We start from the raw sequence: 18,378 nt of genomic DNA, 5'->3' as shown, positions 1-18,378 counted from the left end.
CAAAACCTTCCTTAATTGCCATGAACACCGTGAGACTTGCTACCGGCCCGAAGTTTGGCTGCCTGTCATCTGAAAGGCCCATACTCAGGAGACAGGTTTTGAATGGAGAGGGCTATGAGCTGTCATCAGAAGGCCAGCCACCTGGCCAGCCACCAACTCAGAGGTTTCTAAAGGGCTTTTTAAAGGAGTGTAGGGCAGTTAATCAGTAAAGGGAGTGAGGAGGGAGTGAGGAGGGAGTGAGGAGGGAGTGAGGAGGGAGTGAGGAGGCAGTGAGGAGGGAGTGAGGAGGGAGTGAGGAGGCAGTGAGGAGGGAGTGAGGAGGGAGTGAGGAGGCAGTGAGGAGGCAGTGAGGAGGGAGTGAGGAGGGAGTGAGGAGGGAGTGAGGAGGCAGTGAGGAGACCTGCCACATTCCTTGATCGCATGCAGCTTCCACGATACAAACGTTATCTCGGCGCTCAGGGTTGTGCGAGAGGGTCGGGTTCCTGTTTCGTGAGGTGCAACAGTAACTGTTCCTTCTGCAAATGAGGGCAAAGTCTACAGATACACAAAGGGAGGTTCCTAAAACCATTTGTGTGACCTAAAAAAGAGAAGAGCATCTGGCTAAAAAAAATTGCTAGGTTGATCAGAAAGCCGAGGCGGCTTCAAACAGACTTACTGGCCTCTCTGCATCCCGGGAAAGTTCTGGTCGCTTCCTCTTCAAGGCCAGTGGTCTGTCTGCTAAGGATCCAGGGACTTACGTCAGCGAGTCGGGAGCGTTAGCTGGACGCAAGCTAGCCCTTCAGACCAGCCGGAATGCTTGTTACGCACTTCCTTTGGAATTTCCCATTTGGAATGGCACCTGGTTGGCAGCCTTGTTGAAGTCTCTTCCAACATCTTCTCAAAGTCTCCATGATTTTATAAATGAATTGACACAAAATTATAAGGAACTGCTCATGTACCTGGGTAGGTCCTTGAGCGGGTACCCATGGATACATACTGGATAGATGCATGACACGGCGGCTAGAAAGTGAAAGAGTGATTGCTCGGAAAAACAAGGCTCCTGGGGACCTAAATGCCATTCTGCTAAAATGTTACCAGGTGATTCTAGTTTCATTTTTTTTTTTTTATCCCTGGCATCTCAACTATGTTTTCCATCTGAGAAGGGTATAACCCCGAAAGCATTTTATTCTGCTCCTTCTCTTTTTTCAAGAGACAGAAGTCTGATGTTCCAGCAAGTTCCAATGGTGGACATCAGTGAAATGAAGCCGGTACAGACCAGAGCCATTTTTAACTACATGGCCCCTAGATATGACCTCTACGGGAGAGACCTAAAGGAGAGAGCCCTGTGTGGTACGTTTTCTGTGCTTTCATCAACAATTAAAAGGAGCAATCTAGTTTCTTCCCTGAGTGAGCAGGTCTGTACTCACAGGTTTCATGGCCAATAGCAGTGTAGGTCTTGGTGTTATAATAGAGGTCCAGCACAGCAGAGACCTATGAGGGTGAGAAATAGTAAACATGGAGTGGATTCAAGTGAGTATGATTATATAAGGGGGTACAATCTATGGATATAGTACACTGACAGAGTTTCCCCAAACGGATGAACTACGAAGCCAGGAGCATAGTGGAAACATGACTCCAGGGACTCAGGCCTTGAGGAGCTGGGTACACCCAATAGCTAGAGCCAAATGCAAAACATCTGAGTGTCTAGAGAAGAAGGCTCGGGAAAGGACGAGGAAAGCTAATACCTGACTGGCATTCCTTAGGCATTGACCGTCGCTTCCCGTGAGCTAACAGTAATGCAGCACCCTGACTCTCAAGGCATTTTATAAAAACCGACGGTGAGGAAGAATTGTACCAGTTGTACCCAAATCTTGATTTTCCAGCAAGACTTCCACTAACCAGGACCCGATCTAGAATTCTCTCTTCAGCAGACCTCCATGGTCATAGTCAACAGCTCGGGCTGTCGAAGGCTCTGAGAGCCACATGGGAGGTTGGAATAGATCTTGCAGAGCATATGCAGGGACTTTGATCCAAGAGCAGCACAATGACGGCAGTGGGTCAGGAGAGACTCTGGCAACATGGTAGGGAGACATGAGGCCAGTAGTCCTTCAGGAGAATATGGTAGTGTTTCAGGGATGGATGGATGAGATGTATCTGGACAGAGATGGGGGCAGTGGGTCAGAGAAGAGCAGACAGATGGAGGGATGTTAAGGAAAAACTAGTTGACATACTTGAAGACATGGTTCTCAGACTTGAGAGGAAAGTCATGCAAACTAAGGAAATAAGGTTCCATCACTCTGCATAGTATGTGTGTTATGTTTTTCCTGGGAGGTAAGAGGAGAATATTTCAGTATCAAAAGTACCTGAAATTGGGCTAAATAAAAACTATGGGCCAAAAAAAAAAAAAAATGATTGCAGGAGATACAGGGGTCCATCCATAGAATGAAAGGGTTAACACAGACACAGCCATCTTTATAAGGCATTAGATCATTCTGTCAGTCACTGAACCAATGTTAAGTCAGTGCTTGTGTGTTGGCCCTATTCAAGGAGGAAAGAATTCATAGTAATCAAGAAATACTCTCTCTCCTGACCCTTGTAGTGCTGAGTTTGGGGCACATGCACATGACGAAGACCTGAACAGTCTTCCCATTAGAGCACAGCTGTACTTTGAAATCACAGAGCCCTATGATAAGATAACTGAAAACGGTCTATTACCATATAGCATTTGACGTTTTATTATATTCTTTGCCTGATATTTATCCATAGTTCCTTACGTGTACATAGACTGAAAGGGTATTTGTCAAAATTTCCTGAAGTTGGTGGTGCCATGGGGTTTTCTCTTCATGTTATCATTTGCATATTATTGGAAGACTTTCATACATTTCATGAACTTCCCCAACATTTTATTTGGAAAAGTTACCTACGTCGGAATAGTTGAAAGACATGTACAGTGGACATGTGTTTTAGGGTATAGCATTTTACAGTAATGGTTTTTCATCTGTTTGGTCCTGGCATCCAGTTCATGGAAACCTCACAGTCAGTTTCTTCCAAAACTGGCAGAGAGAGTCCGATCAGTCTGAAATTGTTTGTTTAATCTTTTAATTGCCAACCTTGAAAAGGAACATATTAACCAGTTGTTTCATAAGAGGATGACTTGTCATTTCTTTCTAATCTAACATGGGCGCCAAGACCTGGAGCATTGTGGGAGTGACTTCTCTCTCACTGAACTCTACCCTCATCCGAGAGGAGGCGTTACCTGCTGTCAAAGAGCTTATAAACGCGTGAGGGATTGGCATGGAGCTGCTGCGCCTCCTGGGAGAGACACTTCAGTAAGGTAAGTACCGCTTTCCTACAGCTTCCGACGATGTTGCCTCACACCCTCATCTCTAGATTATCAGAAAACTACTTTAAAATGTGTCCTTAGCACAAGGAAAAGTCTGTTTTATACTCAACATTGTGCCTTCTTGGTGTGTTTAGGGGATAGTTCAAGAGTTGTTTATTCAATTGTTGTTGGATACATCTTTAAAAAAATATAAAAATGAATTCAGAGATTCGAAAACTAGGGCATGAGAATTTCGATAGAAAGATATTCATGATATAAGGGGAAAAAAGAACGAAACCATTTTGGCAGTCCAAGAATATGACCAGTGCAAGAGAGACTAGAGGTGTTTGTGGCAGCCTTACTTTCTCTATAAGAACAGTGCCCCCCCCCCATGTGTGGTTTTGCTTACTGTGCTTATCAGTTACTCATGGTAACTAACCACAGCCTGAAAATATTAAGTGGAAAATTCCAGAAAGAAAAACATTCATAAATTACAAATGTACATCAGTTTTATTACAGCATATCATTATAATTGTTCTATTTTGTTACTAGTCATTGTTGTTAACCTCCTACCATGCCTAATTTAGGAATTAAACCTCATCATAGGTAGGTATAGGCAAAAACGTAGTATATGTAGGGTTTGGTACTTTCCTGGTTTCAGGCAACCCCTGGGGGTCTTGGGACATAGCCACGCAGATAAGGAGAACTATTGTAGTCAACACACAACGGTTGTAAATTATGATACTGCAATGTTATATAGCCTATGAAAATTACGATTTGTCATAAGAGAAAAAAATTAGTCTGAATGTCAGCAGAACTAGATTCCAAGTCTCGGCTCTGACTAGCTAGCTGGTGAGGCCCATTGTCTCTCTAGGGTTCAACCAACTCATGGCAACCAAGAGCAGGGCTGGAGCAAGGTTTCCCAACCTTGGTACTATTGACAGTTTAGGCTGGTTTATTCACTGCTGTGAGGAGCTGTCCCACTAATCGTCCTTTTATTGTTCAGTTAAAAAAATGTGTATTATAGACATGTACATTTAATTTGTTTTAAAGAATGTACTTGACAATAGTCTTAACATACATATTTCCTCGAATTTGGAAACTTTGCACCTTTAAAATATCTACAGCGATAGTTCATTTACAAGTTTTATAAGAAATGGTCACTTCATGAATACTGTTGACACAGTTTAGATTCTCATAGTGTCTTTGCATTTCACTCAGTACTTGTAGAAAGAGCACAGTGCAGGGGTGAGGTTCCAACCTAGTGGAGTGATGGACAGCCCGAGGAGAAGAGTAAGTCCCAGTGGGTAAGAGGAGCATGCCTGTATTTTCCCGAATGGCATGAGCTCTATCCTGGAAAGACTGCATAGATACAGCAGCTAACCACAGTCAGCCGTAAGCTATCTCCAACTAAATATCCAACCACTGTGTCTGCTAGGATAACATGGTCAATGAAAACTAGGCAGATAAAATGCAGAATGACTAGTAGTAGATAAAAAGCATTCAGAGGCACATCAAGCATGGCTTCATGCCACATCAGAAACATCTCTGATCTCTACCCAGTTGATGCTGTAAGACCCTCCCTTCTGGTTTTGACAACCAGCCATGCTTCCAGACATTGCCAGATGGCCTTCAGGGTGCAGGCGAGCCAAATCACCCCCATTGAAGAATCACTGGCTTATGGGACTTCTCAAACTCCCAAATGCAAGAAGTCCTGATGGGAAGACTAGGTGGTCAGCAGAGCATATCTTTCATTTTTAAAAGGCACAGAAATTCACCTAGCTAGAATGCACGAGTCACTGGAGTCAGACCGGAAGAGTCCACAAAGTCCTGCCGGAAGTGTTAATATCCGTGGAGGAAGACGGGTTTTGTACAGGCAGGGACTAGAGGTTCGGTGACATCACTGTGACAATCCAGAAATCCCCGGCAGAAGATGCTGAGATGCCAAGGAGGAAAAGCACTCAGCGAGATGCTAATGAGAGCAGGGTTGACAAGGGTGTGGCGTGATCCCAATATGAAGGGAGGCAGAGGAGTGGGGGTGGAAGAGGCACGGGTTTGAGGATACTATGCTGCCCCGGGGGGCGGGATCCTGCCTGGACAGAAGGCACAGCATGCTCAGCTTACAGCCTGGCAGCCTTGGCCTTGCTGTGACTTGCTTGGCCATGATTTAGGGGTAGGAACCGATGACACTGGAGTCACCACTGGGTGCTCTGTGAGCTGCCTGTTGTCTACAAACCTTTCCGGGCAGGAAACAGATCAGGCTCCTACCTTGTTGCCGCGCAGCCATGGTTTCTTAATGCGGGAGTGTGCCCGATGACGGCGCTAGTTGAGCAAGTTGGAAGGAGACTTTTTGAGAGCAGGGAGTATAGGACACGTCAGCCAGAACCAAGAAGTCGGAGAAGGGTCAGTTAAATGTCAGTTACCAGGTAAGGAACAGGATGTCAGAGAGAAGAGATCGTTTTCAGCAAGTGTGGACAGTGAGACCCTGCTCTTGTGCAGTGACCAGCAATTACACTCATGGTGCTGGAACCCGCACAGGGGAGCCTGGAGACTGGAAAAACTCCAGAGTGCCTGGATCAGGCAGCCGGTGGCAGGAGGTCGGGCCAGAGGTGAGAGACACTGCTGGGTACATGCGGCAGGTGGGCCGAACCAGAAATCTGCTGATGTCTCAAGGCTACGAAAGGCTGTGTTTAATGATGCGCCAGACCTCCCTGAATCTTCGTCAGAGGTCCTGCAATACAGGTTAGCACACAGTCCATACCACCGGTCTTTCCACACAAGCAAGATAAATGATTGTATGACTCTGTGAAACAACGTCTGGATATATGTAACATCTGATTCCTACTGGAGCACTATGGATCAAGAGCTAGGTAGATGCACACACGGTTGTGGGTAAATAGGCAGAGAGATGAGACAGACGGACAGAGAGACAGAAGAAAGATGTGTGCTACCCAATGAGCCCAGAGATCCACCTCTGTCCAGGAACAGGGAGCGGGAGGGAACTTGCATTTTCTGATCCCTATTTTGAGTTTTAGGTACATGATCTCACTTAACTTTCTCAACAGCCTTTAAGAGTAAATGTAACTGTCACTGTTTCTAGAAGAGAAAATGATGGGCGGGGATTTAACAACCTGGCTGAGTTTATGTACCAGAAGAGAGGAGCTGGCTTTTGTCTCCAAGGTCCCTTCTCTTTCTCTGATCCACACACTGTGATTAGGACCACATCCAGAGACATAACTCTTTTCATGTACTACTGGAATTATCGTGGGATATTCTCCATTCGAGGAATATAAGCCTACTTTAAAAAAAAAAAAAAGATTTTATTTATTTATTTGACAGAGAACACAAGTAGGCAGAGAGGCAGGCAGAGAGAGAGAGAGAGAGAGAGAGAGAGAGGGAAGCCCGATGCAGGGCTTGATCCCAGAACCCTGGGATCATGACCTGAGCCGAAGGCAGAGGCTTTAACCCACTGAGCCACCCAGGGGCCCCTAAGCCTACTTTTTTATTAAGGTAAAATATACTTATGTAGTGCTCCTTGTACTCCTGGTTCTTCAGGGTGTCAAAATAAAGCAAGGTGTGTTTTATCAATATTCTTCTTTTCAAGCCCCTGTAAATCAGCTAACAAAAAAGGAGCTTGCGAATTCCATGTTTCCCCCTCTGCCTCCTTCACCTGGTAGTTGGATAATGGGCTCTGAATGGGAACAAATCAACAAGGATCTCCAGGAGAAGCACGGAAGCTGTCAAAGTGTTTCATGGTTTTAGAAGCCCAGAACCTGAAGTCAGATGAGTTCGGACTAAGCCAATGCTCGTACAACCTATGAGTTGAAGAAAGCTGCTTTGTCTCTTTGTACTTCAATTTGCTCATCTTTAAGATAGGGTATTTGAAGCTGTTTCCCAGGGTTGTCCTGGGGCGGGGGGGGGGGGTGGTGGTCACACTCGCCAAATACCGAGGGCCCATCAGGAACATGTGTGTGTGTCTCTATGGCCAATCATCGAGTCTCTCCAGATCTCCTTTTCTGCTGATCAGGCAAAGTTCTGTGACAACCTTTGCCCCAGTCTTGATCAGGCCTCTGGAGACCTCCCATTCAAGAGGGGAACAAAGTTGCTTATCTGGGGAGCCTTCTGATCAAATATTATATAAAGTAAACATTGTTTCCTTTTGTATCCTGACCCTCAGTCAGTGGGTAAGGTGGTGTAAGACCTTTTATCACAATTCTGTGACCAGTGGTTCAAAACACACTCAGTACAAGCCTCATTCTCCTTTGCATCCCGCTGAGTCATAGCACCCCCAGTCCTCATGATAAGAAAGTACAATAAACAAAATCTCCAATTACAAGACAGATGACTTGATAATTATGTTTCCAAACAGTTCTTTACTTACCTTTTTTTTTTTTTAAGAGATTTTGTTTATTTATTTGAGAAAGTCAGGGGCAGAGGGCAGAGAGGGAGGGAGAAGCAGATTTCCCACGGAGGAGGACCTTGGGATCACGACCTGAGCCGTAGGCAGACGCTTAATCGACTGAGCCACCCAGGCACCCCAACAGTTCTTTGCTTCCTAAAGGTTAGAATTATTGAGTGCTACATGAAAAATGTGGGCATTGAAAGCACTCTGATATCTAAAATTCAAGTCACACACACTTTTTCTGAGATGTATCCATTTGAGGTAGTTTTTTGGTGTAGTGTCGTGGGGGCCTGGAGCTGATGGCCAAGAAGGAATCCTTCAGAACTTTTCGGTGCAAAAAAGGTGGTTTTATTAAAGAACAGGGGCAGGACCCATGGATAAGTATGCTGCCCAGGACTGAGTGGAGCAACTGATTATATACTTTGGGGTTGGGGTAAGTAAAGATAAGGGAAGTTCCAAAAGGAACTTCATATGCTAAAGAAGACACTTGCTATTTTGAAGCTAAGGTGGTTGTTCCCTGTAGTAAAGCCATTATTCTTAAGCCTGCTGGGAGTTTCCTGGAAGAATGTTACATTCTGACCATCTCAAGTATTAGTCAGTGGGCTGCAGATTATAAGGACATTTAATATTATCTACATTTCCTTCTGCCTTTGTTTCCCACCTCACACTGGGTAAAGAGAAGTATCTTTTTGTCCCAAACTCCGCAACAAAATTTTGCAAGAGAATCTTAATGTTTTGTAAACAGAGCCTAGGATTTGCACAGAACACGCACCTGTTCCTTTTTAAGACCTGGCTTTAGGACTCCTGATTTTAATGAGTCCTGTGTGTTTCCATTCACATCCATGATAGAACATCCATTGTTTGAGCCATTGGGTTTCATTGTCTGGTTCCCTGCTATGTTCACTTCTCATGCAGGCTGGGATGGACCAAGGACTTTCAAACTTCACTGATCAGGCAGAACCAAAGTATCCCTTACCATTGTACAGATCAAAAGAGTGTGCCCTCATGTACATGCTCATAGCCACAATAAACACATATTTGAAGCTAAAATGTTTCCGTTTCTACATAAAATACACTCAGATATTTTCTATTTTCTACTTCACTGTAGAAATTGTTGGACTTCACAATCCACTAAAGGATGCATATTTTTAAAACACCAATATAGAAAATAAAGTCTTTGGTTTTGAATGGAAGTGGGTTTGAATCCCAATGCTACCACCTACTTGGGGCAAGTTACTCTAGAAACCTCAGTATCATCAACTTTAAAAAGACAGTAATAGCAGAACCCACCTCAGGCAATTTTTGTAGGATGAAATAAAGGCAAATAGCTAAGAATACCCCTTGTATGACAGGCACTGAAGAAATGTGAGTTCTGTTCCATTTACTGTAAGGCTAATGCAGTAACATCCCCTTTTCCAGATTATAAAGTGCCACCAAGTAAAGTTAGAATGTAGAATTCCAAACAAAGGAAGGGAATTAGCCTCCTGTGTCTGTGAAAAGAACTAAGGTCTTTTGAGCTAGAGTTGAGCCTCAGCCCTTTAAACAAAAGCAGTATAAGAGCCAAGGAGTGGAGGCCTGACTCTGCCTCTCCTTCCCCTTCTTGTCAGGGAAGTCCTCTGGTTTCAGTGCACCCTACAGGCTCCCAGGGTCCCAGCTCTATCCTCTCTTTTCAGTCCTAGGTGTGGATTTTCATGTCCATCACTAACTACAGAATGACTATAGACACTTTTCACCTTTGAGCCTTGTTCTCATTAACTGATATGGGCATGATAACAACCAGTTCCATGGGGCTGTTATGAAGATTAAAGATATAATATATCCAAAGGGACTAGCCTTGGGTCATGATCATTAGGAGATTTTCAATAAATATCACTTCTCTAATCCTTTCCCCCTTTTCCAATGCCCATACTTGTATCCTTATTGTACACTCTCCCTATTAGCCTGCTAAGACAATCAAATTTTACCCAGTGGAGGTATGAGCATGGTTTGGAACAATTTCCCAGGGTTGGCTACTGATGGAGGAGAACTTAGGCCATGAAAAACATTCTAAGGACTCTTCCAACTCTGCCATGAGGAAAGCAGATACTCCCTCCACATTGTTGGTACTATTTGGCCATACACCAGAAAGTACATTTTTGCTTCTGTGGTATTATTCATTTGTTAATCCATTCATTCGTTTGTTCTTTCATTCATGTTTAGAGAACTTTGGAGACCACCATGGCAGGGAAGCCCAAGCTTCACTACTTCAATGGACGAGGCCGAATGGAATCCATCCGGTGGCTCTTGGCTGCAGCAGGAGTAGAGGTTAGATCTGAGTCTTGTCATCTTAAGTTGGATCTAAAATTGACTCTATCAAAGTACTTTTCTTGCATAAGTTAAGAGAATTTTCTTACAATGACCTGTGAAGAGTTTTGCATTAAAAAAATTTGTCAGCTGAATCTCTGACTCTTGATATCAGCTCAGGTCACGATCTCAGGGTTGGGAGACTGAGTCCCACACTGGGCTCTGTACTGGGCATGGAGTCACTTAGGATTCTCTCTCTCTCTCCTTCAGTCGCCACCCCACCCCCCCATGTTCCTGTTCTCTCTCTCTAAAAAAAAAAAGAAAAAAATTGTCAACCATTAAGAGATGAACATATTTGGGGCGCTTGGGTGGCTCAGTCAGTTAAGGGTCTGCCTTTGGCTCAGGTCATGTTCTCAGGTCCTGGAATGGAACCCTGCATGGGGCTCCCTGCTCAGCGGGGAGTCTGCTTCTCCCTATCCCTCTGCCCCTCCCCTTGCTCATGCTTTCTCTCTCTCTCAAATAAATAAATGCAATCTTTAAAAAAAATAGAGAGATGAACAGATTTGTCCTAATATATTATTAAAATTTCTTCTCATTAAAGAATATAAACAACTAAAATAACCTAAGGAAACTAAACACAATGTGTAGACCTTATTTGGATTTGGATTTAAGTGAACTACAGAATACCATTTATGACTTGTGTGCAACAATTAGAAACATGAACCTTGATCTTAGATGATTTTAAGGAAGAATTGTTGCTATTATAGATGTGCTAATTCACTGTTTCTGCTTTCCAGTTTGAAGAGATATTTATTGAAACTCCAGAAGACTGGGATAAGTTAAGGAATGGTAAGACCAAGTATCTAATTCCTGGGATGAGGGTATCAGGTAGAAGTCAGAAGCTGAGGTTTTAACACCTATGCGTGAGTGTGTTGGGAGGGAAGAAAAGTGGCCCCAATGTAAGAGGTGGGGCTCCTTGGGCCAGTCTTTCATCTCACTCAGGGCTAGGAAGGGCTTGAACTCTGAGTATTTGCTAATGGAATCATGCCCCCTGCCCTGCGAATGGCCTCTCTCTGCTCTCTCCAGCTTTTCTGCCCCCCAAGTGAGTTGGGTCAGTTCAGTAGTCCACACAATCTGCCCATCCAAGGACCCTTGAACACATGCAGTAGAGTGAAAAAGTAGAAATAAGCTAGCAGTTGCTTTGAGTTCTTTTCTCTGGTGGGGTTGACAAGGTCCTACCAGCAATATTATAGTCTCAGAAAATGAGAGGGTGTTGCATTGTTGAAAGGCCAGGTGACAGTAGGAAAAGGGAGATGAACATCAGCGGACTTGGGAAAGCCAGGCACACACCGACCAGTGGGAGAGTTGGAAGAACACCTAAAACACTCTACATAGAAATCTCTTTAGAATTGGCCTTAATGTGGGGCGCCTGGGTGGCTCAGTGGGTTGAAGCCTCTGCTTTTGGCTCCGGTCATGATTCCAGGGTCCTGGGATCGAGCCCCACATCGGGCTCTCTGCTCCGCAGGAAGCCTGCTTCCTCCTCTCTCTGCCTGCCTCTCTGCCTACTTGTGATCTTTGTCTGTCGAATAAATAAATAAAAATCTTTAAAAAAAAAAAAAAGAATTGGCCTTAATGGCATAAGCTCTAAGAGAGTTCTCATTTGTAAGACAGGTGGTGGTGTCACTGTTGTAGCTTCTCTCAAAATTTCCTAGCACATCCATGAAAGTAAATCAGCTGCAAAAACTCCAGGACCCTACCATGTATCTGCATGGGAAAGAAAAAGATAAATGAAATAATAGGTGAAAAGGAAGAGGCAGACTGGGAACAAAGAGGACTAGAGGAAGCTGAGAACAAAGTGCTGTTTTGTTGAAATGTGACCAGGCAATACTTTTTTGTTTCCTTTTGTGTCTTAGGTCATGGCAATGAATGTTTTTTTCCTTTTCATGATAAAAAGAGTATGATCCAATAAAAAAATTTCACTCTGCTTCTTCTTTTCTTCTTTCAAAAGATGGACATCTGATGTTCCAGCAAGTGCCAATGGTGGAAATTGATGGAATGAAGATGGTGCAGACCAGGGCCATTCTCAACTACATTGCCACCAAATACAACCTCTATGGGAAAGACATAAAGGAGAGAGCCCTGTACGGTATTTTTTCTGTTCTTTCATGAACAATTAATGTGAAAATCTGGGTTCTTTCTTGGGTAAGCAGGACTGTGTTGGGGAGATTATGGCCAGAAGGAGCACAGGACTTGGTGGTATAGATTGAGGTCTGACACCACCGAGATCTGTGAGGATAAAGGATTCTACTTGGAGTGAATTCACCAAGTGGGGTTACAGAAAAGGAAGCAGTCCATGCATAGAGCACATATGGGGACAGAGTTTCCCTAATTTGATGAACTATGAAGCCAGAAAGATGGCGGGCTCATTACCAGGTACTCAGGCCTTTCGGAGCTGGATACCAGCCAACAAGTAGAGACAAAGGACAAAGTGTCTGAGTATCTAGCAGATAAGGCAGGGAACAGAAGGATCCTGAAGGTTCATAAATTACAAGAATGCTGAGCAAGAACTTCACTTACCATCTACTTGATAAGCGTGAATGGAGCCTAGTTCTTAAGCTGCTAGGGTTATCTTGAGCATTTTGACATGGGACTAAAACAGCCAGATTTTAGCCAATACAACCATATCTGTGGGTTCTCTTCTCTGTTGTGATGGGGCCACATGATTGAAATTTAAATCCCAGAAGGCTCTGTTAACAGTCACTCAAAAAGTTAAACATAGATTGACCATATGCCAGCAACTCCATTGGTAGTTATACAAACAAGATAATTGAAAATCCATCTACCCTGGAACTTGTGCACGAATGTTTGCAGCAGTGTTGTTCTTACTGTTCAAACAGTGAAATGTTGCAAATGTGCATCACCTGATTAGTGGTTGGAAGATTGGCCTATCCATCAATGGAATATTATTGGGTCATGAAAAAGAATGAATTATTGATGCATGGTACTTACTACATGGAGGAACCTTATAAACATCATGTTACATACACCAGACACAAAGGCACCTATGGTATGACTCTATTTGTATGAAATATCCACAACACTCAAATCCATAGAAACAAAGTAGTTTAGTGGTTGCCAGGGGCTGGAGGAGAGAAGAAATTGGAATGGCTACCAAAGCATATAGCATTTCTTTTGGGAATATGAAAATATTCTGTAATTAGAATGGTGATGGTACAGAATTGTGTATCTTCACTATAAAAAAAAAAACTTGTACACTTGAGAAGTGTATACATTATGGTATGTGAATTAAGTGTTAATAAAGATTTTATTTAAAAAAAACTCTTAATAGGAAGCCCAGTTGGGAACAATAAAACCAAATCTCCTGGAATATGTACTGGTTGGAATGTCCAAAGAATTTCACCCTTTTAGGAGCTATTTTAGGTGAAGACTTGAGAAATGCAAACAAGGCCAGAGTTGGAGAACTGTATGTGGACAGGGTTATGGGAATTAATTGGAAAACTTGCTGATATTGGGCACATAAATGGGCCTGGGTGGGGTACTAGGACAAGACAGGAAAGGGACGTGACTGAGACGTTTGTGCCAGGGATTCTATCAAGAGATCACTTAGGTGGCACATCTTAGGCACACGAGTCACATTACCTTTGTGCCCAGAACAAATCACAGCAGATATGGCAAACCCCAGGTATGGTCCCTGTGGGTCCATGAGAGATTGCACCAGTTTCTCTGGGATCTGGACAAGTCACCAAAGCTCTCTGTTCCCCCTCTTTGGTCATGTATATAATGAAAATTTTAGCCATGTATCTACGTCAGTGGTTTGTTCTAGAATGAGATGTTCAAATCAAGTAAAAACCCGAGCTGAATGGGTGGCGTATGAAAATGCATCCAGTGGGAACTGAACTCCTGATGCCTACTCTTGTGTGTTTTTCAACTATAAAATCAAGACAGAAGACGTTCAACAACTTGGTCACTTTGTCTTTCAGGATAGATATGTACACAGAAGGTATAGCCGATTTGAGTGAAATGATCATTGTTTTGCCTCTATGCCCACCTGATCAAAAGGAGGCCAAGATTGCCCTGATCAAAGAGAGAACAACAGATCGTTATTTCCCTGTGTTTGAAAAAGTAAGTGGACTGTTGAGCACTTTGGGGCACTGGACTTAGAGGACAAGGAAAGCTAGGACCTGACTGGCATTCCTTAGGCATTGACCTTCACTTCCAGAGAGCAAACAGTAATGCAGCACCCTGACTCTCAAGGCTTTTTATAAAAACCGACGGTGAGGAAGAATTGTACCAGTTGTACCCAAATCTTGATTTTCCAGCAAGACTTCCACTAACCAGGACCCGATCTAGAATTCTCTCTTCAGCAGACCTCCACGGTCATAGTCAGTAGCTCGGGCTGTCGAAGGCTCTGAGAGCCACACTGGACGTTGAAATAGATCTTGTAGAGCACCATGCAGGGACTTTGATCCAAGAGCAGCACAATGACGGCAGTGGGTCAGGAGAGACTCTGGCAACATGGTAGGGAGACATGAGGCTAGTAGCCCTTCAGGAGAATATGGTAGTGTTTCAGGGATGGATGGGTGAGATGTATCTGGAAAGAGATGGGGGCAGTGGGGCAGAGAAGAGCAGACAGATGGAGGGATGTTAAGGAAAAACTAGTTGACATACTTGAAGACATGGTTCTCAGACTTGAGAGGAAAGTCATGCAAACTAAGGAAATAAGGTTCCATCACTCTGCATAGTATGTGTGTTATGTTTTTCCTGGGAGGTAAGAGGAGAATATTTCAGGATCAAAAGTACCTGAAATTGGGCTAAATAAAAACTATGGGCCAAAAAAAAAAAAAAATGATTGCAGGAGATACAGGGGTCCATCCATAGAATGAAAGGGTTAACACAGACACAGTCATCTTTATAAGGCATTAGATCATTCTGTCAGTCACTGAACCAATGTTAAGTCAGTGCTTGTGTGTTGGCCCTATTCAAGGAGGAAAGAATTCATAGTAATCAAGAAATACTCTCTCTCCTGACCCTTGTAGTGCTGAGTTTGGGGCACATGCACATGACGAAGACCTGAACAGTCTTCCCATTTGAGCACAGCTGTACTTTGAAATCACAGAGCCCTATGATAAGATAACTGAAAATGGTCTATTACCATATAGCATTTGAAGTTTTATTATATTCTTTGCCTGATATTTATCCATAGTTCCTTACGTGTACATAGTCTGAAAGGGTATTTGTCAAAATTTCCTGAAGTTGGTGGTGCCATGGGGTTTTCTCTTCATGTTATCATTTGCATATTATTGGAAGACTTTCATACATTTCATGAATTTCCCCAACATTTTATTCGGAAAAGTTGCATACATTGCAATAGTTGAGAGATGTACAATGGACACGTGCTTTATGGAGGCATTAGCCAGGGCTTCAGCTGAAGGAAAGAACAGCCCAGACCCAGTGTCCCACTGAGTCAGGGGCAATGTGGAGGGTCTGAAGCCCCCACCCCCTCAGTGAGGCAGCAGAGGTGGGGAGGTAGAGTTGGAGAGCAGGGAGGAGTAGAGGGGCCCAACCTGACTGTGCCTGAGCTCATGGTGTGATTCTTCAAATCCTTCAGGTGTTAAAGAGCCACGGACAAGACTACCTTGTTGGCAACAGGCTGAGCAAGGCTGACATTCACCTGGTTGAACTTCTCTACTACGTGGAAGAGATTGACCCCAGCCTTCTAGCCAACTTCCCTCTATTGAAGGTGATCTCTCTCACAGCTATCAGGAGGGAAGGCTCACATCTCCCACCTCAGGATCTGACATTTGGACTCAAGCCCCATAATTGCCTCTTCTCAGTACCACAATGCCCTCCAGAGCTCCTAGGGGCTGATTGAGGCACAGAATCTTGTCATGCCAAGGCCATTTGAGGTGGATGCTTCCCCAAGAGTAGATTGTCTTCACCAGGAGAAGGACCCAGAGCTCAGCATCTATCTTCCCATCCCCATTCCATTATGGTTTCTGTCCTTGTTTTCTCTGGGGTTTCCCTTATCCATGTGTGTCCTTCTCTTTCCTTCGTGTGTCTGCCGGAGGAGCTCTCCTTCCTTCTGCTTCCTTCCTTCCACTCCTGCTCCTAATGGCAGACATCATGTTTCTCTCGGCAGAGTCTCCCTCTCTCCCTGTGCCTCTCTCAGTGGGCTGACTGTTTTTTTTTTGTTTTGTTTTTAAGATTTTATTTATTTGAGAAAGAGAGCATGAAAGGGGCGAGGGGCAGAGGGAGAAGCCGGCTCCCTGATGAGCAGAGGGCCTGATGTGGGACTTGATCCTGGGACTCCAGGATCATGACCTGAGCCGAAGGCAGTTGCTTAACCACCTGAGCCACCCAGGTGCCCCAGTGGGCTGACTGGTTTTGACCGATCTTGTGGTTTACCTTTCTACATTTTCTGTCTTCCATTCCAGGGCAGTTTTCCTATACATTTCATTGTCTGTCAGGAGACTTTATGTGTGTCGTTCCCTGACAGACACATTCCTCTTCCGGCTGTTGCACTAGATGATGAATCCACAGGATTTATGTGTAGGGAAGGAGACACGGAAGCCCTGAAACTGAAATGAGTCTGAAAGAAAGATGTCTTTGGGGCAAATGGCATTGAGCTGTCTTTTCTTCTTCCAACCTTCACGTCTCTCTGGGTGTGGTTCCCAGCCTCACACTGGCGCTGATGGAGGAGACTCAGCTGGTCCTCGCAGGAGGGTCTCTGTTCCCTGGCTTGTGCTAATGATGGGGTTGGGCTTTGGCTCCATTCTGAAGCTCTGCCCTTGTGCACTGCAGGCCCTGAAAACCAGAATCAGCAACCTCCCCACGGTGAAGAAGTTTCTGCAGCCTGGCAGCCAGAGGAAACCTCCCATTGATGAGAAGAGTTTAGAACAAGCCAAGAAGATTTTCAGGATGAAATGAAGCAGGAGTGGATGCCTGACCCACACAAGACACACCTGCTGAGATTTTCTAGCCATGAAGTGTGTTACCTCCATGTAATTCCCGGCTATTGTGAGGTTAGGTTACCGATTGCAAAAGCTTAGTGGTAATTTCATTAGAAATTATGCAGATTTAGTTGCAAAACAATTTATTTTGTTTTGATCAAATATCAAATCATGATCACCTCCTACGATGTCTCTTGGCCATAAAAATAAATAAAGGGAGAAAAATTTCATGGATTCTTTCTTTGATCTAGTAAAAAAATGGTCATTTTGTCTATCATGTACCTTGTCAAAAAGAGTGAAGTAGAAATTTTCATAGGACATTTTACTACACAAAAATAGTCTCTTTTGTATTTTGCTATATTTCTGATCCGCAACCTAAAAGGTTTCTTTCTTTGTCATCTTAACTTGGCTATAACTGCAAAGACCCTATTTCCAGGCAAAGTCACATTCACAGGTACCCAAGGTTAAGACTTCAACCTATCCTTCCTGGGGGACACAATTTACTCTGTAACTTCATGCTAGGGCACAAGAGCAAACTGAGCATGAATCTAATCAGAACACCTTGGCTTGAATCTGTGAGTCCTTCATGGTCTGTCATGAGGGGGCAGTTTGGATTTTGTTCCAAGGAAAATAGGGTGTCACTGAAGTGCAGCCATATAGCCTGCTTTCCCAGCCTATGTACATATAATAAAATCACATCTTTTAAGTATTCATCCTTTTTTTTAAAAAAGATTTTACTTATTTATTTGACAGAGATCACAAGTAGGCAGAGAGGTAGGCAGAGAGAGAGAGGAAGGGAAGCAGGCTCCCCACCGAGCAGAGAGCCCGATGCGGGGCTCGATCCCAGAACCCTGGGATCATGACCCAAGCTGAAGACAGAGGCTTTAACCCACTGAGCCACCCAGGCATCCCTTAAGTATTCATCTTAAGTCATTCAAACATCCATCTAGGGAGAGCAAGAACATTCTTCCCCACAGCAGTCTCTTTTGCAACAGTAAACCCAACAACTGAGGTGCTTACTCCATTCAAAGTGTCAAAGAGACTTGACACTGAGCAAAAGTCGCAGAAGCCTCCTGCCGCAGTACCTGTTCTTTGCTGCCCCTTTTGCCACATGGAGTTCCTGTGTTCCATAGACTGCCCGATCTGAGATGGTTTGGTTGAAACCCTGACTACCATTCGTCCACCCAAGAGAGGGCAGCAGCCTCCTCTTGCTCTGTAGCTCAGAGGGAAGGAAGTGGAGGCCTCCCTGCTGTCACTCAGGCCTGGGATCCCAAACTGTACATGAAGAGATATAGTCCTCTCCCCCCTGGCATGTTGCTCTGCAGGAGAGACTAGGATGTTGAGGGGTGTCTAGCCTCAGTGATCTACTGAGCCTATCATTTGGGATCCCCCAAGAAATGTAGGATCTGGGGGGCTGAGCC

The 18,378-nt window shown here is 44.2% G+C and overlaps 1 protein-coding gene across 1 annotated transcript; it reads left to right on the top strand.

Annotated features, from left to right (window-relative positions):
• The first annotated feature begins 3,148 nt into the window (after positions 1-3,148).
• LOC308344508 (glutathione S-transferase A2) lies at positions 3,149-17,187 on the top strand. The gene is made up of 7 exons (XM_080806079.1): positions 3,149-3,313; positions 9,903-10,007; positions 10,784-10,835; positions 11,995-12,127; positions 13,988-14,129; positions 15,616-15,747; positions 16,809-17,187. The coding sequence occupies exons 2-7, from the start codon at positions 9,921-9,923 to the stop codon at positions 16,932-16,934; spliced, it is 672 nt and encodes a 223-aa protein (XP_080662205.1). The 5' UTR covers positions 3,149-3,313; positions 9,903-9,920; the 3' UTR covers positions 16,935-17,187.
• Positions 17,188-18,378: the final 1,191 nt, after the last annotated feature.

The sequence above is a fragment of the Martes martes genome (genome assembly GCF_963455335.1).
Source record: "Martes martes genome assembly, chromosome: 6".
In the NCBI taxonomy this organism is placed as follows: Eukaryota; Metazoa; Chordata; class Mammalia; order Carnivora; family Mustelidae; genus Martes; species Martes martes.
This window is presented reverse-complemented; position numbering and strand designations above follow the sequence as displayed.

Bases quoted from the DNA above. Each gene is read 5' to 3' on its own strand.
- LOC308344508 (XM_080806079.1), top strand. From the start codon at position 9,921: ATGGCAGGGAAGCCCAAGCTTCACTACTTCAATGGACGAGGCCGAATG. The intron at 10,836-11,994 runs GTAAGACCAAGT...TTCTTTCAAAAG, and splicing joins CTGGGATAAGTTAAGGAATG to ATGGACATCTGATGTTCCAG. The intron at 15,748-16,808 runs GTGATCTCTCTC...TGTGCACTGCAG, and splicing joins CCAACTTCCCTCTATTGAAG to GCCCTGAAAACCAGAATCAG.